Raw genomic sequence first — 21,763 nt, forward strand, 5'->3', positions numbered from 1 at the left:
CCCCCACCTTGTCTCAGTCCCAACCCTCAAACTCAGCACCACCTTCCTAACCTGCAATCTTTTTCCTGACCTCTCTGCCCCCAACCCCGCTCCGGCCTATCCCCCTCACCTTAACTCCTTCCACCTATCGCATTTCCAACACTCCTCCCCCGAGTCCCTCCTCCCTACCTTTTTATCTTAGTCTACTTGGCAAACTCTCCTCATTCCTGAAGAAGGGCCCATGCCCGAAACGTCGATTCTCCTGTTGCTTGGATGCTGCCTGACCTGCTGCGCTTTTCCAGCAACACATTTTCAGCTCTGAACTTTACCTGAGCCAACATGGCACTTATTGTTAATGCATTGAAGGTGTGAGGTGCCCTATGTGAAGCTGTCTGTGCCGAATATACAGACTGATCCTATTTCTAAAAAAGGGATTTACAGAGTCTTACATGGATTCATGCAGTTTTCGAGCAAAATAAATTGTAATCCTGTGATTCAGCCAACAGGACATCCCATCATATTAGGCAATGAGACCCTGTGTAAGAACATCTCTGGCTATGTCGAAAGCATCTTGAAACTCATTGTACAGGGGATCCGCAGCTTCTGTCACGACACTACAGATTTCTTACAGAAACTTAGCACCCACGGACCAGTCAAACAGGGAACATTCCTCGTCACAGTGGATGTTTCAGCACTTTACACCAGCATCCCCCATAATGATGGCTTTGCAGCAACAGCCTCAGTACTCAACACCAACAACTGCCATTCTTGGACACATGCATCTCCATCAAAGATGGGCACCTCGGCACCTCACTCTACCACAAACCACAGATAACCTTATGATGCCTTCCACATCCATCAAAGTTTTATCTGCACACCCACCAATATCATTTATTGTATCTGTTGCTCCCGATGCAGTCTCCTCTACATTCGGGAGACTGGACGCCTCCGAGCAGAGCACTTTCGGGAACATCTCTGGGACACCCGCACCAATCAACCACACCGCCCTGTGGCCCAACTTTTCAACTTCCCCTCCCGTTCTGCCGAGGAAATGGAGGTCCTGGGCCTCCTTCACCGCCGCTCCCTCACCACCCGACGCCTGGAGGAAGAACGCTTCAACCCCAGGGCATCAATGTGGACTTCAACAGTTTTCTCATTTCCCCTTTCCCCACCTCACACCAGTTCCAAACTTCCAGCTCAGCACTGTCCCCATGACTTGTCTTACCTGCCTATCTTCTTTTCCACCTATCCACTCCACCCTCCTCCCTGACCTATCACCTTCATCCCCTCCCCCACTCACCTATTGTACTCTATGCTACTTTCTCCCCTCCCCCATCCTCCTCTCATTTATCTCTCCACCCTTCAAACACTTGCCTGTATTCCTGATGAAGGGTTTTGCCCAAAACGTCGATTTTACTGCTCCTCAGATGCTGCCTGAACTGCTGTGCTTTTCCAGCACCACTAATGCAGAATCTGGTTTCCAGCATCTGCAGTCATTGTTTTTATCCACTTCTCCAGCATCCACCTGAAACATATTAAAACATCCATCCCCTATGGACAAGCCCTACGCATACACAGGATCTGTTCAGATGAGGAGGAATGTGATGGGCTCTTGGAAGTACTCAAGAATGCCCTCATAAGAACGGGATACGATGCTCAACTCATCGACTGCCAGTTCCATAAGGACCTCCACAGGAGACAGACATGAGCTGCAACCAACAGGGTACTCTTCGTTGTCTAGTACTTCACAGGAGCCAAGAAACTATGCCATGTTTTTCGCAGCCTGAAACAAATTATCAATGAGGATGAGCACCTGGCCAAGACCTTCCCCATGCCTCCACTTCACTTCTTTTTAAACAACCACCAAACCTCAAACAGATTGTTGTTCGCACCAAACTGCCTGGCTTTCAGGACAACACTGTACAACCTTGTGGCAGACGCTGCAAGACATGTCAGTGTCGACATGGATACCATCATTACGCATGAGGACACCACCCACCATGTACGCGGCAGGTACTCGTGACTTGGCCAACATTGTCTCATATGCTGCAGGCAAGGATGCCCTGAGGCATGGTATATTGGCGAGACCAAGCAGAGGCTACGGCAACGGATGAACAGACCCCGCAACAATTAACAGACAGGAGTGTTCCCTCCAAGTCGGAGAACACTTCATTGGTCTGGGATGTTCGACCTCTGACTTTTGGGTGACCATCCTCCAAGGCTGACTTCGGGACAGGCAAAGTGGCTGAGCAGGGGCTGATAGCCAAGTTTGGTACCTATGGGGAGGGCCTCAACCGGGACCTTGGGTTCATGTCACACTACAGGTGACCCCACTGCACTATGCACTCTCGCACGCACACAGACACACACTCTCCTATAGAATCAGTCTGAATACTGGGGCACAGGCAGCCTCACACCTCCAATGCATTATCTGGGCCAACATGGCACCTATTGTGAAAGTTCACTTCAAAATGTTACTTTAAAATAAAATTTCTGGGATTTACATATGAAAGAACTGAAACCAACATGGTCATTCTAAAAGATGAGAGACTTAACAAACCATCCAGGTCTTTTTCAATATATAATTTCAGTTCCATCACACTGTAAACTTTTGCTATAAATTCTAGTGCTTACAAATAAACGTGTTGGACTAATACTTGGCACTGTGATTTGTAACCTTTTACATGAAATGTCTCAAAGCATTTGTGCAGTGAATTGCTAGATATTTTAATGAGCAACAAACTTTAGCAACAAAGAAAAAGTGAAACATAAATTCATAATCTTAAATTGTAGAATTGAGCTTTTCTAAATGAAAATTTTTCCTTTAACATTTTTTGGTTAATTATTTGCAAAATAATGTGTAAATATAATGAAGTAACAAACTGCATGGAAAATAAATGGATTTTTCTAAATGTATTTTTGCAAGTTTTTTTTAACTCATTGCATATGAGTAATAATGTTAAATAGAAAGCCATAAAGTGTATCTTTTGACCACTCTTTTTAAATATCCTTTCGATATGTAATGAATGCTTGCTTTCTCTCCTCCTAACTTTCTTCCTCCATCCACACTAGATGAACACAGTTTTCAGCTGGAACCACTAAAATTGTAATCCTTACAAGACCTGAGATTTTATCCACATGCATGCATTAGCTAACTATCTGAGGGCTTGTTTTAACTGGCCTGCTATGATTTTCTTTGGGATTTTTAAAAATTCCTTTGGTGAATTGCCTGAATATGTTGCTGGGTATGTGCAGTTCAGAATCAAAAGATACATCTGGGTCATTAAGGAATTGTCATTAGTTTCATTTAACTAATACTTTAACATTCAAATACCAAAGCATCAAAAATACAGTTAAAAATCACACAACACCAGGTTGTAGTACAACAGGTTTAATTTGAAGCACACTAGCTTTCGGAGCGCTCCTCCTTCACCAGGTGGTTGTGGAGGACACAATTGTAAGACACAGAATTTATAGCAAAAGTTTACAGTGTGATGTAACTGAAATTACACATTAAAAAATACCTTGATGGTTTGTTGAGTCTCTCATCTGTTCGAATACCATGACAATTTCATTTCTTTCATGTATAAATCACAAAACTTTTTTTTAAAAGTTGCATTCTCAGGTTAACTGTAACAATTAGTGTTAGCTAGACAATATGTTGAAGGTTTTGGTTAAAGTGGTACTGGAAAAGCACAGCAGGTCAGGCAGCATCTGAGGAGCAGGAAAATGGACGTTTCGGGCAAAAGCCCTTCATCAGGAATACCGGTGGTTAGATGCATACCTGACACATAAGATCGTGGTCGTTGGAGGTCAGACATCTCAGTTCCAGAACATCTCTGTAGGAGTTCCTCAGGGTAGTGTCTTAGGCCCAACCATCTTCAGCTGCTTCATCAGTGACCTTCCCTCCATTATAAGGTCAGAAGTGAGGATGTTCCCTGATGATTGCGCAATGTTCAGCATTATTTCACAATTTCTCAGTAACTGAAGCAGTCCTAATGCAACAAGATCTGGACAATATCCAAGCTTGGGCTGACAAGCAGCAAGCAACATTTGCGCCATACAAATGCCAGGCTATGACCATCACCAACAAGAGACAACTTGACATTCAATGGTGTTACCATTCACTGAATCCCCCAACATCCTGGGAGTTATCATTTGATCAGAAATTCAACTGGACCCGCTACATACTTGCAATGGCTATAAGGTCAGAGGTTAGGAATACTGCAGCAAGTAACTCACCACCTACCTCCCCAAATCCTGCCTACCATCTACAAGGCAGAAGTCAGGAGAATCCACAAGCATCCATTCCGTCCACCACTGACGCTCAGTTGCAGCAGTGTGTACAACTTAGAAGATGCCCTGCAGAAATTCACCAAAGTTCCTCAGACAGCACTTCTAAACCCAAAACCACTTCCATCTGGAAGGACAAGGGCATCAGATATATGGGAACATCACCATCTTCAAGTTCTCCTCCAAGCCACTTACCATCCTGAAAATATCACCATTCCTTCACTGTTGCTGGGTCAAACTGCTGGAATTCCCTCCCTAAGGGTATTGTGGGTCAACTCACAGCTGGTGGACTGCAACAGTTCAAGAAGGCAGCTCACCTCCACCCTCTCAAGGGCAACTAGGGACAGGCACTAAATGCAGGCCAGCCAGCGATGAGCACATCCCATAAAATTAATTTTTAAAAAATTATCTTATTTCCCCTTAATGCATCTATCAAATTCACTCATTACTACCTGTGGTAAAAAGTTTCATATTCTAACCACTGTACTCCTCTGAAGCCTGAGATGTCTAAGTATCCCAGACATTGGGAGAGGTGTGAGAGAATGAAATTCCAGCTGTTAACATATAGTTTTAAGTGAATCTGAAATAGAATCTTACAGTTTGTAGACTTTATTTAGTCATAGAGCTCTTCAAGCAGTAGACTTTGTTAGTTGTCTAATGTTGCTCTTCCTCTTTCCTTCGTGTGAATCAGCATAAGTATTTGATGACGGGGGGGGCGGGGTGGGGGGCGGGGGTAGGCTCCAATCAAGAGCATATTCTAAAGTTAATAATGGAGAGTTAAGTTACAAACTATCCCCCATATAACAGGAATTAGAAGACCGTTTTTACAGTTTTACAGGTGAAGTTAAATTTAAGTGTATTTCATCCAGAGATATCTGCATATAGACATAACACATGAAGGAGACAATGGTAACGTCATTGGACCAGTAATCCAGAGCCGAGGCTAATGCCTTGGCACATTAATTCAAAATCCATGGCAGCAGGTGGGATTTCAATTCAATGAATAAAATCTGGGTAATCTGAGTAATGACCCACGAAACCATCGTCAATTGTTGAATGAGACTATCTGGTTCACAATCCAGGTCAGGCTTATATGTGACTCCAGACCCACAACAATGTAGTTGACTCTTAACTGCAGTTAACAAGCCAAATAGTTCAAAGGAAATTATGATGGGCGATAAGTGGTGGCCTTTCCAGTGACACCAACTCCCCATTTTAAAATGAAAAGTAAGACCTTTCAAAAGATCTTACACATCTGTATTAAATCCATTGTACACCACATAAGTATCCAAAATCCAAATTAGCCAGACTCAAAAACCTAGGAGAATATGTTTAGATTCTCTGATATTTGGAAAAAAGCTAATGCTTTGCAATTTCTGAACTGAAAGAAATGTTTGAATGTCACTTCAGATTTTAGAAAATATCATTGCCCTAATGTCATAGCAATTTCACCAATAATCTATTTATGGGATAAGCTGAAAGGATCTGTTCAGTGTCACATCAAGGCATTTGAAAAATTAAATGCTAATCTTTGGCTGCATACTGGAATCATCATTTATCATTCAGAAAGTCAATAGTTTAGCAGTAAGTTGGATTGATATTCAATGAAGATGACAGTAGCTTGTCTTTACTCTCTACTCTCTTTGTACCAGCAGGAGAGGCTCAGCAATGTTTTTGTTAGTTGGTACTTATTGCATGCAGAAAATTTAAAACTGTCAAAATGTTTAAAAGACTACTTTGGGTTTATCATTGCGATAATGCTTTAAAAATTTACAGTAAAGGTTGCTGTAAAACTGGGATGTTTACATGATTTGTTTGGCAGGAGGAAGTATGTTGTTACACTCAAGGATATCTAGTTGAGCAAAGATATTGAACTGCAACTTCTATTTCAGGTTAAAACTGTGCTTCATGAAGGCTTCTGTCAATCGTGTTGAAGGGTACAACCTAGGAGATTCTTTCTTTTTGCCGCAAATGCATTTTACCTGACAATGTCGATTATTGTTGTGGACCTTGGTCTTGCAGAACAAAAATTTCTTCAGCAAAGTGGTTCTTGAAGCTTATCGAAGACATTCTAAAATATTCAATTAAGTATGTTTATCAGTAGCATCACTCCAAAACATTAAACATCCAAACATTGCTGCAAATCAACTTGTTAAACATGCAAAAAGCTGCTGTGTTCCTATTTTCTAATCTGCTGATCAGATATCTACTCCATTCAGAAGCTTTTCTACCAGATTATACACCAAGAAAAACTGTGAATTTTGAAGGTAAGAAACCATGTGCTTTTATTATAAATTGTACTTTAATTTTAAATCGAGTAGCATTTGCTTCCAGTTTCCCCACAGCTTCCAAAAGTAGAGGAGTAGTACTTAGTTTGGTTCCTTCTGTTTCCACTGTTTTCTTCATTTGTCCTTTCGCAACTAGTGATCCTTACCAAAGCTGCAATAATTGCTGATCTCTTGTTGCCCTGAAAATAGTGGTGGGCCTTTTACTCAAAACAAGTGAATTACTGGGCAATTTAGATTCCATTTCAGAGTCAACAAAATTGTGTCAGATTGGTCTTGCTTGTACCCTTCTCCATTCACCCCACAATTTCTCCTTCCTGAAAATCCATTTGTGTTTTTATTGGCACTCTGCAGATTTGCATGTTTTTTTTCTGCTGCTTCATTTATTGGTTAAATAATTTGCCTTAGTGATACTTAAACACTTATTTACTAGAATAGCACTATGAATTGCTGTACCCAAAATCTAATTTCTCTGTTCTATGAAAGGATTTTTTATTGCTATCAGTCTATGTCTTGAATATATCTCTTTTTTTGAAGGCATTGACCTCTGATAGAGTTGCAGCCAACAATCCTCCAATATTTTCTTCAAACAGTCAATGCTTCATTGAAAGCCAGCAAACTATTCAGTCCTGGAGAGATTTGGTTTTGCTGTAGCTGTTCAGTTCCATGAAGTAGATTAACATACTCAACTTTCCTGTCACTAAATTATGTGTACGCAACTCCAAAATTCAATTTAGTTTAATTATATGATAGTTTCACATACGCAGTGGAGTTCCAAATAAAATTATTTTCAGGTTATAACTGGTTTGGATAAAACAGGTCTAGAAACTTGATCCTTCTCCTTGTACATTGCTGTGCAGAAATTCTACCCGACAAGGTGCAAATCAGAGAGAAATGCACATCTAATTGTAGTTTCTAAAGGTTTCTGAGGAATGAGAGAGTGGTCACCCAGGAACCATTAGGAACACCTCTTTGTAAAATAGCTATAATTCTAAAATCTCAAGTGAAACTAAGTCCAACTCTAATTGTCTTCTGACTCTCAAAGATTCTGATAATGGCAGCAAGGATATTCAAAACTCTTGTCTTTTTTCTATGTCCGTAATTTGTTTGCACCTTTTTAAATAATCTCACTTGTTAATGGTGATTTTTTATTGCAGATATCTGGAACAGTTACAAGCACAAACCTAACTCTAATGTGCAGTGTATATCTGGAAATAGGGGATGACCTCTTCCTTAAATCTTTAATATTTTAACAGCTTTCCATACGGTTTTATCTTTATAGATGCAAATCTGAAAACGTTCACTGAACAAAGAATCTCTAATTACTCAACATTGCTGCTTAGTGAGGAGCATAACCTATTGTTTGTAGGAGCCAGAGATGCAATCTTCGCACTCAATATTGACAATGTTTCAGATAGTATTTCGCAAGTAAGCATATTGAGAGAATTCTCCATTTTTATTATATAAATCATGTTTGTTGATGTGAATAAAACTGGTAATGTACTGGAAAATCTATAGTTCCACAATGCAAGACCTGTCTTTTAAAGATCATTCATTTCTAAGTTGTTTCTCATGTTTACTTTTCTTTAACCCTGCTTTCATCTTTAGATCTTCCTGTGCTACTGTTTCTCACTGAAACCTATGCGAATGCTGCTTGTAGGAAATCCAAGGATCTTTCATGACAACAGAAGAAAGAAACAGAAACAAAAATAAGTCATTCGGCATGTTACCATTTGATGAGATCATTGCTGATCTGATTGTGACTTGACCTGGATTTTCCACTTGATTGCCTCTCAACTACAACCTCATCTCCCTCATGAATCAAACAGTTTTCTATCTCAACATTGAATATATTCAATGACTCCACCTCCGTTCTCTCTTGAGGGATATACTGTACTGAATTTTTGATTCAAGTATGGCAACCAATAGAAAGCACTCTATTATGTTGTATCACCTATGCCTTGTACATATGTAACGAGATATAGAAACATACAAGATAGGACAAGGCCAGTCAGCCCTTCAAGCCTGCTCTGCTATTCATCGTCATCATGGCTGATTGTCCAACTCAATAGTTTAATTCTGCTTTTGCCCCATAATCTTTGATCCTATTCGTTTCAAGTGCTATATCTAGCTGCCTCTTGAATACACAATGTTTTGGCATCAACTACTTCCTGTGGTAATGAATTCCAAAGGCTCACCACTCTTTGGGTGAAGAAATGTCTCCTCATCTCTATCCTAAATTGACCACCCTGAATCCTCAGACTGGTTCTGGACACACCCACCATCGGGAAGATCTTTCCTGCATCTACCCTGTCTAGTCCTGTTAGAATTTTATAAGTCTCTGTGAGAGGGGAACCCCACCCCACCTCCCCAACTTGTCTGAGCTCCAGTGAAAACAGTCCTAACCTAGTCAATCTCTTCTCGTACCTCAGTCCCGTCATCCCAATCAGCCTGGTAAACCTTTGCTGCGGCAGGGTGGCACAGTGGTTAGCACTGCTGCCTCACAGCGCCAGAGACCCGGGTTCAATTCCCGCCTCAGGCGACTGACTGTGTGGAGTTTGCACGTTCTCCCCGTGTCTGCGTGGATTTCCTCTGGGTGCTCCAGTTTCCTCCCACCATCCAAAGATGTGCAGGGTCAGGTGAATTGGCCATACTAAATTGCCTGTCGTGTTAGGTAAGGGGTAAATGTAGGGGTATGGGTGGGTTTCGCTTCGGCGGGTCGGTGTGAACTTGTTGGGCCGAAGGGCCTGTTTCCACACTGTAATCTAATCTAAATCTAAATCTGTACTCCCTCGAGAGCAAGAGCAGCTTACTGCAGAAAAGGACACCAAAACTGCACACAATATTCTCGGTGTGGCTCACCAAGATCCTGTATAAACTGCAACAACACATTGTTGCACCTGTATTTGAAACTTGCAACGAAGGCCAACATACCATTTGCCTTCTTTACTGCCTGCTGCACCTGCATGCTTACATTCATCTATTGTACTGTTTGCTACCTTCTCCCCAGCCCCACCCTCCCCCCATTTATCTCTCCACCCTGGAGGCTTCCTGCCTCTATTCCTGATGAAGGGCTTTTGCTTGATATGTCAATTTTCCTGCTCCTTAGATGCTGCCTGACCTGCTGTACTTTTCCAGCACAACTCTGATCTAAACTCTGGTTTCTAGCATCTGCAGTTCTCACTTTTGCCCTGCTTACCTTCAGCGACTGGTGCACAAGGACACCCTGCTGCACACTCTCCTCTCCCAATTTACATCCATTCAGGTAGTAATCTCTCTTCTTGTTTTTGCTTCCAAAGTGAATAACTTCACATTTATCCAAATGAGATTACATCTGCCATTGATTTGTCCACTCACCTAACCTCTCCAGATCATGCTGACAGATCTCTGCATCCTCATCAAAGTTCACCCTACCGCTCAACTTGGTATCATCTGCAAACTTTGATAACCCTCTGTTATCCTACAATAAAGACCAGCATGTCTAGGATGAATGAGTTATTGCAGTAAGGCAGAGCAGATAAGGGTTGTACTTAGAATGAGAGATTATATTATTTAAGTATATAAGATCCTTAAGGGACTTTGATGTGGGAGAATGTTTCCGTTATGAGGAGAATTGGGAACCAGAGGACAGTTTCAAAATAAGGGGATCCCTTTAAAACACGGAGGAGAAATTTCTACTCAGAAGGAGGAATTTCTACTCTTGAGGGTGGTTAATCTTCCTTAATAGTGGCTATGTTGAGTAAGTTCAAGGCTGAGTCAGATGGATTTTTTTGAATAGCAAGGAGTCAAGCAGCAAAGTGAATTTGATCAACTATGATTTTACTGAATAATGGAGAGAGGTTCAAGAGTATGAATGACCTGCTTCTCTGATTTATTATGATCTGATCTGCTGAGGATTTTCAGTATCTGAAAATCCTCAGTTTTCTTTTGTTCCATGTAATTTCAACACACATTTTTCCCTCATATCCCCTTTAATTTTATTCCTTCCTTTCCTGAGAATACAGACTTATATTTGGTATGACCTTGTGTTTTCTTTCCCAAGTCCCCTTTTTTACATATAAGCTTAGGCAGTGATGTTTGGCAGCCTGTTCAGTTAATGGGGCAGGAGTATCGCAGCCAATAGTTCTCATGTCCCTCTCTCATTGTCATTGGATGCTTACATATTTCAGCAATGTATCATGCATTAGAGATTGAGTAGGAGTTCTCGTTGTGGTATTGTCACTTGCATGGCATTTTTTTAAAATGAAAGCAACATACTGCCGTTGCTGGAGATCTGAAATAAAAACAAAGTGCTGAAGAAATACTCCAGTTTTTTTAGCATCTATTCAGAGAAGAGTCTTTGCATTTGATTAGTTGAACAGAATCTTATTGGGGCTTGAACAACGAAAACTATGATGAGAAAATCACATCTGATTGTAATCTGATTAAAACATTTTCAAAAATCACATGCAAAATTGGGCAACGCCTTTCTTGATTTCAGGAGCAACTCGATGCATTTTCAAACAAAGACTTTCTGGCATCAAAGCAAGATTCTCACTAGACAGTGGTGTGATCCCATTCATGGTGACTATTGTTTGTTGTTGGATTCATTAAAAACAAATGCCACCTTAGCAATATGCAACTTTCTGTTCTACCCCTGTCCTGTGAAGAAACAAGATATTGACAGTTCCTGATGTGAAAGTCAAAGTGAGTTCTTGAAGACATCAGGCCTGGCATATTGTCATGGTGGCTCAGTGGTTAACAGTGCAGCCTCACAGCACCAGGGACCCGGGTTCGCTTCCAGTCTCGGCCACCTGTCTGGGTGGAGTTTGCACAATCTCCCCGTGTCTGCGTGGGTTTCCTCTGGGTGCTCCGGTTTCCACCCACAATCCAAAGATGTGCAGGTTAGGTGGATTGACCATGGGAAATGAAGGATTACAAGATTTGGATCAGTCTGGGTGGGATGCTATTTGGAATGTTAGGTGCTTTAGGGAAAATGTAGAGAAATAAGGGAATGGGTCTGGGTGTGTTACTCTTCGGAGGGTTGGTATGGACCTGTTGGGCCTGTTTCCACACTGCAGGAGTTCGAAGTTCGAAGTTGTCAGCAGTCCTTAGTCAAGTCAAGGAGGTCCACTTTCCATTGGGGGTTCCAGTTCAGTAAGGTAAGGCAAGCCTCTGATATCAATCAGTGGACCTTTCAGCCACTTGGGGCAATCAGACTTCCTTCATTGGGATGAGGAGTAAAATACTGGGTAGTACACCAACCGTCTTGACACTTTCTACTGTATATGTGCTGTATTCTGCTGGAATGACCGAAATGAAAGTAGGTGTCATAGCTGTTGGTGCTCATGCAGGTGGGGGGAAGAGTGAGTCCTTAGGCAGTGTAGAGTACCTGCAGAGTTTGTAATGTCATGTGTTAAGGTGAGTGAGAACTAATAGGGAAAATGTTGCATGCAATAGTGCGAGTGGTGGAGCTTGAGCCTTGATGGGATGCATGTGAAATAGCAGAGAAGTTGATGGCTGTTAGTCTGGCAGAGTGAAGAAGGTAATTGCCCTTCTTCCTGGACTGCTGCTTATGCTCTAGGTGGCTGAGACCACACTGACCTGGTGGCAACCTCAGACCACGCTAGCAGAGTTCGGTGGCCAGAGCTGTGTGAAGATAGTGGACAGGCTTTGGGGAGTCAGGATGTGAGTTACTCGCTTCAGTATTCCTAGCCTCTGACCTGCCCTTGTAGCCACCTCATTATATAGTCATGATTTGGAGATGCCGGTGTTGGACTGAGGTGTACAAAGTTAAAAATCACACAACACCAGGTTATAGTCCAACAGGTTTAATTGGAAGCACACTAGCTTTCTGAGCCCTCCACTATCACCTAATGAAGGAGCGTCACTCCGAAAGCTAGTGTGGCTCCAAATAAACCTGTTGGACTATAACCTGGTGTGTGATTTTTATCATTATATAGTGAGTAAGTTAAGTTTCTGGTCAATGGTAACCCAGAGGATGCTGATAATGAGAGATTCAATGATGGTAAATCACTGATTTCAGTGATGGTAAAATCTAACCCCTTAGATTTTCCCTTATTGGAGTCGGTCATTGTGCAGTGCAGCTCTAGACTAAAAGTGCTTGTCTTTGCGCACAACAGCCTTTTAAACTTGGCACTGATGCCAGGGATGGCATTCAACTACAGGATATTTTCAACAGTGGCAAGTGCTTTCAAATACAATGAGTAGTCAAATTGGGCTAGTGTCCAATGACTGCATTGTTATGGGGTGGGGTAGGTAGTTTAGCATGTTATGGATCTTGCAAGAGAAACTATCCATGCAACTTGACAAAATTGACATTTAAACAAATTCAGCCCATTAACTCTGTTTCTCTCTTCACAGATGCAGCCAGACATTGTGAGCTTCTTCAGCATTTTTTGTTTTCATTTCAGATTTTTAATATTTGACAAAATATGGCACATTTTAAAATACTTTTTTTTATCTCTGACAGATTAATTCAGCTCTGAATAATAAAGGGAGAATTTTTTAATTCACTTATGAGACATGGTGGTCAGTATTTCTTGCCTGTCCCGGTTACCCTTGAAGGTGGCAGTGAGCTGTCTTCGTGAACCCTGCAATCCACGTGCTGTGGGTAGATCCACATGCTGTGGTCAACCCATGGTGCCATTAGAGAGGGAGTTCCTGGATTTTGACCCAGCGACAGTAAAGGAATGCCAATATATTTCAAGTCAGGATGGTGAGTGGCTTGGAGGGAAATTTGCAGGTGGCGGTGTTCCCATGTATCTGCTGACCTTATCCTTCTAGATGGAAGTAATCGGGGTTTTGGAAGGTGCTGTCTAAGGATTTTTGGTGAATTTCTGCATTGCATCTTGTAGGTGGCAAATTCTTCTGTTCTTGAGCATCAGTGGTGGAATGACCAAATATTTATGAATGTGCTGTCAATCAAGCAGGCTACATTGTCCTGGATGGTGTCAAGCTCCTTGAGTGTTGTTGGAGCTGCACTCATTCAGGCAATGAGGAGTATTCCATCCCACTCTTGCCTTATAGATAGTGGACAGGCTTTGGAGAGTCAGGATGTGAATTACTCGCTTCAGTATTCCTAGCCTCTGACTTGCCCTTGGGTCAGTTAAGTTTCTGGTCAATAGTAACCCAGAGAATATTGAAAGTAAGAGATTCAGTGATAGTAACACCATTAAATGTTGAGGGGCAGTGATTAGATCGTTCCTTATTGGAAATGGTCTTGTCTGGCATTGTCATGAATGTTACTTGCCACTTCTTAGTCCTAGGTAAAAGTGAGGACTGCAGTTGCTGGAAATTAGAGTCTAGATTAGAGTGGTGCTGGAAAAGCACAGCAGGTCAGGCAGCATCTGAGGAGCAGGAAAATCGACATTTCGGGCAAAAGCCACTCATTAGGAATTGTCTGTCCTAGCCTGGATATTGTCCAGGTCTTGTTGCATTTGAGCATTGACTGCTTCAGTAACTGAGGAGTCATGATTGGTGCTGAACATTGTGCAATCATTGATGAACATGCCTACTGCTGACCTTATGGAGGAAAGTTCAATATGAAGCAGTTGAAGATGGTTGGGCCTAGGATACTACCTTGAAGGACACCTGCATTGATGTCCTGGAGCTGAGGAGACGAACCTGCAACAACCACAACCATCTTCCTACGTGCCAGCTTTTGACTCCAAACAGCAAACAGTTTGTCTCCTCATTCCCATTAGTTCCAGCTTTGCTAGGGCTCCTTGACACCACACTCGATTGAATGCAGCCTTGCTGTCAAGGGCTGCCACTCTTGCTTCACCTCTGAAATTCAGCTCTTTTGCTCATGTTTGAACCAAGGCTATAATGACATCAGGAGCTGAGTGGCCCCAGCAGAACCCAAACAGGGCATCAGCGAGCAGTTTGTTGCTTAGCAGATGTTGCTTGATTGCACTGTTGACAACATCTTCCATCACTTTATTGATGATTGAGGCTAGACTGATGGGGCGGTAATTGGCCGTGGTGGATTTGTCCTGGTTTTTGTGTATGGGGCATACCTCAGAGTTCCCACATTGTCTGGTAGATGTCAGTGTTGGAACTGTATTGGAACAGCTTTGCTAGGGTAGCGGTAAATTCTGGAGCACAGATCTTCAGTACTATTGCCAGAATGTTCTATGCCATATCCTTTGCCATATTAAGTGCCTCCAACAGTTGCTTGACATCACGTGGAGTGAATCGAATTGGCTGAAGACTGGCATCTGTGAAAGTGGGGATTCTTGGAAGATCAAGATGGATCATCCACTCGGTGCTTGTGGCTGAAGATTGTTGTGAGTAGTTCAACCTTATCTTTGTACTAATGTGCTGGGCTCTTTCATCATTGCGGATGGGGATATTTGTGGAGCTGCCTGCTCTGGCGAGTTGTTTAATTATCTTGCTTGCACTGTTTGCGATTAGATGCAACAGGACTGCAGATTTCATTTGATTGGTTTGTGTGATTGCTTAGCTCTATCACTGTCAATGCCATTTGGCATTGTTAGGTATGCCTAGTGCTACCTCCTGGCATGCTCTCCTGCATTGTCCATTGAAGCAGGGTTGATTCCCTGGGTTTAATTGTTTTGGTTGAGTGGGTTATATGCCAAGTAATGAGATTGCACATTCTTTCAGAGTACAATTCTGTTCCTGTTGATGGTCCACAGTGTCTCATGAATGCCCACTTTTGAGTTGCTAGATCTGTTCGAAGTTTGTCCCATTTAACATGGTAATGGTACCATACAATATGATGTAGGATATTCTCAATGTGAAGGCAGGTCTTAGTCTCCACAGGGAATGTGTGGTGGTCAGTCTTACCAATACCATCATGAACAAATGCATCTACAGCCTGCGAATTGGTGAGGATGAGGTCAAGTTCCCCCAACACCTGCTGCAGATCCAGTTTAGCAGCAGTGTCCTTTAGGACCCGACCAGCTCAATCTGTCATGCTGCTCCACAGCATGTCTACTGTGGCTTAGTTGGTATCACAATCCACTTTGTTATGGATTCAAGCTCAATTCTAGGGCTTTGAATTGACTATTCAGCGTAATATTCCCTGGGTGACCTACTGATGGAATGGGCGTTGTCCCAGATTTCATTTTTTTTTGGCAGACCTTTTATTTTTCCACATGTTAGTTGCAGCAGATCTGTGTGCCGGGCTGTCCTGAGTGTGTATGGAGTAATGGTACTCAGCACTGGCAATGTCAAAATTCAGATTGGGCAAGGATCAATGGCTGCAGGACCCCTACCCCTTCCCCACTCTAAAGGGGTTGCTTGCAGTCCTCCTCACCTTTGAGACTTCATCAGTCCTCACAGCATTCTAGGTTTTGCCAGCTAACTATGGCCCCCAATCCTGTTCTAAATGCTTCAGCAGTACTCCCTATGGCAATGTATCTGCTATTGTCTTCAACCAGAGGTTGGTTACCCTCTGGCTATTGGAGTGCCTTCTTTCAAATAAAACATGAAAACAGTCTCTGTGTGGGTGAATAAAACATCCGCTGGCACTGGTTTGGAGAAGGGATATAATCTGCTGTGACCTGGGACAAAATTTATCCCACAGGCATCGTAATTTAAATACACAGATTACCTATCTGGTCATTTATCAAAATCTGTATTGTGGGAGTTTGCTGTGTGCAAAATTACTTCTGCATTTATGACTGTAATGACTACTTCTCAATGAAGTACTTAATTGTTTGTAAAAACCTTTGAGAGCTAGGTGCTTATGAAAAATACTAAATAAATGCAAGTCTTTTTTATCCCCCTTTTTTGTACCAACAAGGACAACTGGAAAGTGATCTTGCTGCAAGTTGGCCTATCTTGGCAAGATTAAGAATTGCACAACATCAGGTTATAATCCAACAGGTTTATTTGGAGGCACTAGCTTTCGAAGTGCTGCTTCTTCATCATGTGATTGTGGAGCAGCCACAACTAAAGCTAGTGCCTCCAAACAGACCTATTGGATTATAACCTGGTGTTGTGTGATTTTTAAATTTGTCCACCCCAATCCAACATCGGCACCTCCCAAATCAATCTTGGCAAGGTAACACAAAGAGCTCAACATCAGCCTCAAGAGTTTCAAATTCAGCAGCAAAACAAATTGGCTGGGGTCCCATTGCTGATGGCTATCTAGAACTGCTTGCTGGAAAGCATGTGTGCGGGTAATAGGCGTGTACGGAACTGGGTTTATCTATGACTTTCCTCTTGCCTAAAAGACACATTGCTACTGATATACTCTCTCTCTGGGATTGCTCACAAAGAATAGCCACTTGGAATGCCATGTAAGGAGTGCCTGCACAATGATTCCCGTGCAGTAAGTCAGAGAGGAATAAAGTGTCAGTTACAGAAATAAAATGTAACTTGCCAAAGGAATAGTTTTTCTTATGTAAAAGAACTAATTGAATTGTCAGTAGCAGATTGTGTTTTCAGTCAATAAGCTTTTTAAGAAAAATCCCATTATTTGATTTAAGCAACATAAACGGTGCAAAATATTTAGCACTTGAAATAAGTTGTAATTCTCATAATTTGAATTAAAAATAATTTATTTACTCATGAAGGCAACCTTCCATTCTATTAAGTGTTCTTACTCTTCAAGTTAGCCATGTTGTAGATGTTAAACCTTCTTGATGAATAGATTAAAAAAGATGAGTCAAAGAGATGTGCTAGAACATATTAACACTGTTTTACGAGAAATGTCTGTTTCGAAACCTTTTACAACTATGCTGACATGGGGCTGTCAGTTGCCTACTGGATAATTGGCCTTGGGCACTGACCCTTCGAAATAGGTTTGTTTATAGTTCATTTCTGCAATGAGAATAGCTTTTTGTAACAGTGGGTGTGAAGCAACAATTAGCATTTCAAATTGTGTGGGAAAGCAGCCTTCATGAAAGGAAAACTATTGTGTGTCAATAAACATATTAATGAAGCATCCTAATTTACAACTAGTGATTAATTGAATAAAAATAGGTTTTTCACTTCTGCTACAGAAGTCAGCTCAGAGACAATGTACCATGGGACTACTGTGTTACGTTTGTACAGCTGGCTGGGATGAGTCTTTCCTGTAGTGGGCAGGAAGTTGCTGTTCTGTTGATGTCTTTGTTTTGGAAAGTGTTTTTGACTTTGGCAGAGTTTCTTCAACTGAGGTCAGGCAGTTAGTGTCGGCTGTAATTCTGTGTCACGGGAAAGGTTTTATCTAGCAGGGAACATGTTGTTTCTTTCAAGTTCAATCTGCACCAAATGAGAAGTTCCTTAAAAGGGATCATTGCTTTAAAACGTTCTGGCAAATCTTGTGTTGCTTGGAAAAGGAATGGTGGAACCATAATTTCTGACACTATAGTATTCTAAGTTTCAATACCCTGTTGTTTATAAACAAGCACACATGAAAACCATGTTGCTTCAGTCAATTTCAGACTGGAGGCCTGTGACCAGTGGAGAGCCACAGGATCGGTTCTGGGTCCACTACTTTTCATCATTTATATAAATGATTTGGATGTGAGCATAAGAAGTATAGTTAGTAAGTTTGCGGATGACACCAAAATTGGAGATGTAGTGGACAGCAACAAAACTTACCTCAGATTACAATAGGATCTTGATCAGATGAGCCAATGGGCTCAGGAGTGACAGATGGAGTTTAATTAAGATAAATGTGAGGTGCTGCATTTTGGAAAAGCAAATCTTTCCCAAGCAAATCTGAACAAGGAGACATTGGAGCGGAGGTTCATAGCTCCTTGAAAATGGAGTTGCAGGTAGATAGGATAGTGAAGAAGGCGTTTGGTATGCTTTCCTTTATTGGTCAGAGTACAGGAGTTGGGATGTCATGTTGCGGTGGTACAGGACATTGGTTAGGCCACTGTTGGAATATTGCGTGCAATTCTGGTCTCCTTCCTATCGGAAGGATGTTGTGAAACTTGAAAGGGTTCAGAAAAGATTTACAAGAATGTTGTCAGGGTTGGAGGATTTGAGCTATAGGGAGAGGTTGAACAGGCTAGGGCTGTTTTCCCTGGAGCGTCGGAGGCTGAGAGGTGACTTATAGAGGTTTATAAAACCATGAGGGGCATGGATAGGATAAATAGAAAAAGTCTTTTCCCTGGGGTGGCAGAGTCCAGAACTAGAGGGCATAGGTCTAGGGTGAGAGGGGAAAGATATAAAAGAGACCTAAGGGGCAACATTTTCATGCAGAGGGTGGTACGTGTGTGGAAAATGAGCTTCCAGAGGAAGTGGTGGAGGCTGGTACAATTACAGCATTTAAAAGATATCTGGATGGGTATATGAACAGGAAGGGTTTGGAGGGATATGGGCTTGGTGCTGGCAGGTGGGACTAGATTGGGTTAGGATATCTGGTCGGCATGGACGAGTTGGACCGATGAGTCTGTTTCTGTGCTGTAAATCTCTATGACTCTGTTTAAAAAGTGGTGGGAGAAAGTGAGCACTGCAGACGCTGGAGATAAGAGTCGAAGAGCGTGGTGCTGGAAAAGCACAGCTAATCAAGCAGCATCGAGGAGCAGGAGAATTGACATTTCGAGCATAATCTCTTCATTAGGAATGAGAGGGTGGCCCATGGGAGCTGAGAGATAAATGGGAGGGGGGGGTGAGGCTCTAGTGAAGGTAGTTGAGAATGCGATAGGTCAATGAAGTTGGGGGTAAAGGTGATGATAGGTTGAAGAGGAGGGTGGAGTGGCTAGGTGGGAATGAGGATGGACAAGTAGCATAGGTCAAGAGGGCAGTGCCGAATTGGAAAGTTAGATCTGGGATTAGGTGGGGGGAGGGGAAATGAGGAAACTGGTAAAATCCACATTGATCCCTTGTGGTTGGAGGGTCCCAAGGCGGAAGATGTGGAGTTCTTACTCCAGGTATCAGGTGGTAAGGGTTTGCTGTTGGAGGAAACCAAGGACCTGCATGTCCTTGGTGGAGTGGGAAGGGGCCATCGGGTTGTTTTGTGTGTTTGTCCCGGAGATGTTCTCTGAAGCATTTCGCAAGAAGCCATCCTGTCTCCCCACTGTAGAGGAGGCCTCATCGGGAGCAATGGATACAGTAGATAACGTGTGGAAGTGCAGATATATCACTGATGGATGTGGAAGGCTCCTTTTGGGGCCTTGGATGGAGGTAAAGGGGAGGTGTGGGTGCATGTTTTGCAATTCTTGTAGTGGCAGGGGAAGGTGCCGGGAGGGGAGGATGGGTTGGTGGGGTGTGTGGACCTAACAAGGGAGTTGCAGAGGGAATTGTCTTTATGGAATGCAGATAGGGGTGGGGAGGGTAATACATCCCTGGTGGTGGGGTCTGTTTGAAGGTGGTGGAAATGGCGGAGGATAATGCAATGTATCTGGAGGTTGGTGGAGTGGAAGGTGAGGACCGGGGTTGGGGGGAGATGTGTCCTTGTTGCGGCTTGAGGGCGGAGGTGCAGGAAGTAGATGAGATGAGCTGGAAGGCATCATCAACCACGTGGGAGGGGAAATTGTGGTCTTTGAAGAAGGAGGCCATCTGGTATGTTCTATGGTGGAATTACTCCTCCTGGAAGCAGATGTGGCGGAGGCGGAGGAATTAGAAATAAGGAATAGCATTTTTACAGGAGGCAGGGTGGGAGGAGATGTAGTCCAGGTGGCTGTGGGAGTCTGTGGGTTTGTAACAGATGTCTGTGTTGAGTCAGTCACTGTTAATGGAGCTGGAGAGGTCCAGGAAGGGGAGGGAGATGTTCGAGAAGGTCCAGGTGAACTTAAGGTCGGAGTGGAAAGTGTTGTTTAAATTGATGAACTGTTCAACCTCCTTGTGGGAGCATGAGGTGACGCCAATACAGTCATCAAATTAGTGGAGGAAAAGGTGAAGAATGGTGCGGATGTAGCTGCAGAAGATGGACTGTTCCATATACCTGACAAAGAGACAGGCATTGCTCGGGCCTATATGGGTGCCCGTGGCTACCCCTTTGGAGGAAGTGGTGTTAGCTAGGAGGGATTGGAAGGAACAGCAGAAAAGATGCAGAAAAGAAGATTGAATATCTAAGCAAGATTAACAGAATTATGGGTTGTTGGGGAGGGGATTGGGGAATAGAAGGAAATGGAGACCGAAATTTAGAGCCAAACATTTATTTTAGGAAGGAACGTGATTGGAAATGAGTACAGTTTCCACTTGTATCTTCCAGTACATTAAAGGATTTTTGTGGGTTCCTATTATGAAAGAGTGATGCCAATAGCTCCCATTAAAAAATCAGACTTTTAAAATGAGTGCGAGAGGTTTGTCCTCTGAGCTGTCTTGTTTTCTCACCATTAGCAGTTTTCTTAATTCACCACGAGTAAAACACTTTTTATTGTTACAAAGGTGCAGACCAACAATAAGAACTGTAAAAGACAAATGGTGTTGGTAAACAGTGAGAGGTGTGGAATTTCAAAGTATGTGTTAAGATCACTATAATTAACATGCATATTTGTTTCAACCCTGAATAACTTGGACGAGGACTGATCTGCAGTTCCTGCACATGCGCATGATACCACATTTCCACTCCTACAATCAGTGATCACAATGGTGGTCTGTGAACTATTTAGTGTCGTTAGGAAGGAATTAGTCACGGACAAAAGAAGAAAGTTATGCGTCGAGTCAGAGAAAATGGGTGAGATTCTTGGTGAATACTAATGCAAAGTATTCATTGAGGAGAGGGACATGATGGGTGTTGAGGTTAGGGATAAATGTTTGATTACTCTATGTCAGTTCGGCATAAGGTGGGAGGAAGTGTTCGATATTCTAAAAGGCATTAAGGTGGACAAGTCCCCAGGCCCGGATGGGATATATTCCAGGTTAATGAGGGAAGCGAGAGAAGAAATAGCTGGGGCCTTAACGCATCTTTGCAGCATCCTTGAACACGGGTGATGTCCTGGAGTGCCACAAGTATCAATGCTGGGCTCTCTACTTTTTGTCATTTACATAAGTGATTTGGATGCAAGCATAAGAGATACAGTTAGTAAGTTTGCAGATGACACCAAAATTGGAGGTGTAGTGGACAGCGAAGAGGGTTACCTCCGATTACAACAGGATCTGGACCAGATGGGCCAATGGGCTGAGAAGTGGCAGATGGAGTTTAATTCAGCTAAATGCGAGGTGCTGCATTTTGGGAAAGCAAATCTTAGCAGGACTTATACATTTAATGGTAAGGTCCTAGGGAGTGTTGCTGAACAAAGAGACCTTGGAGTGCAGGTTCATAGCTCCTTGAAAGTGGAGTCGCAGGTAGATAG

At 42.6% G+C, this 21,763-nt stretch overlaps 1 protein-coding gene across 5 annotated transcripts in view; it reads left to right on the forward strand.

The window, feature by feature from the left end:
- Positions 1–21,763, forward strand: part of LOC122565425 (semaphorin-4E-like) — a 113,012-nt gene that overhangs the window by 34,264 nt on the left and 56,985 nt on the right. For 4 of the 5 annotated variants that reach the window (XM_043721391.1, XM_043721390.1, XM_043721389.1 and 1 more), the window contains exons 3-4: positions 6,165–6,539; positions 7,840–7,985. In XM_043721391.1, coding sequence (XP_043577326.1) covers positions 6,431–6,539; positions 7,840–7,985 — 255 coding nt within the window. In that variant the 5' untranslated portion in view covers positions 6,165–6,430. Of the gene's footprint in view, positions 1–6,164; positions 6,540–7,839; positions 7,986–16,841; positions 16,861–21,763 lie in introns of those variants that run through there. The other variant, XM_043721393.1, reaches the window with a different exon arrangement.

This window comes from Chiloscyllium plagiosum, chromosome 31 (genome assembly GCF_004010195.1).
Source record: "Chiloscyllium plagiosum isolate BGI_BamShark_2017 chromosome 31, ASM401019v2, whole genome shotgun sequence".
NCBI classification, from domain to species: domain Eukaryota; kingdom Metazoa; phylum Chordata; class Chondrichthyes; order Orectolobiformes; family Hemiscylliidae; genus Chiloscyllium; species Chiloscyllium plagiosum.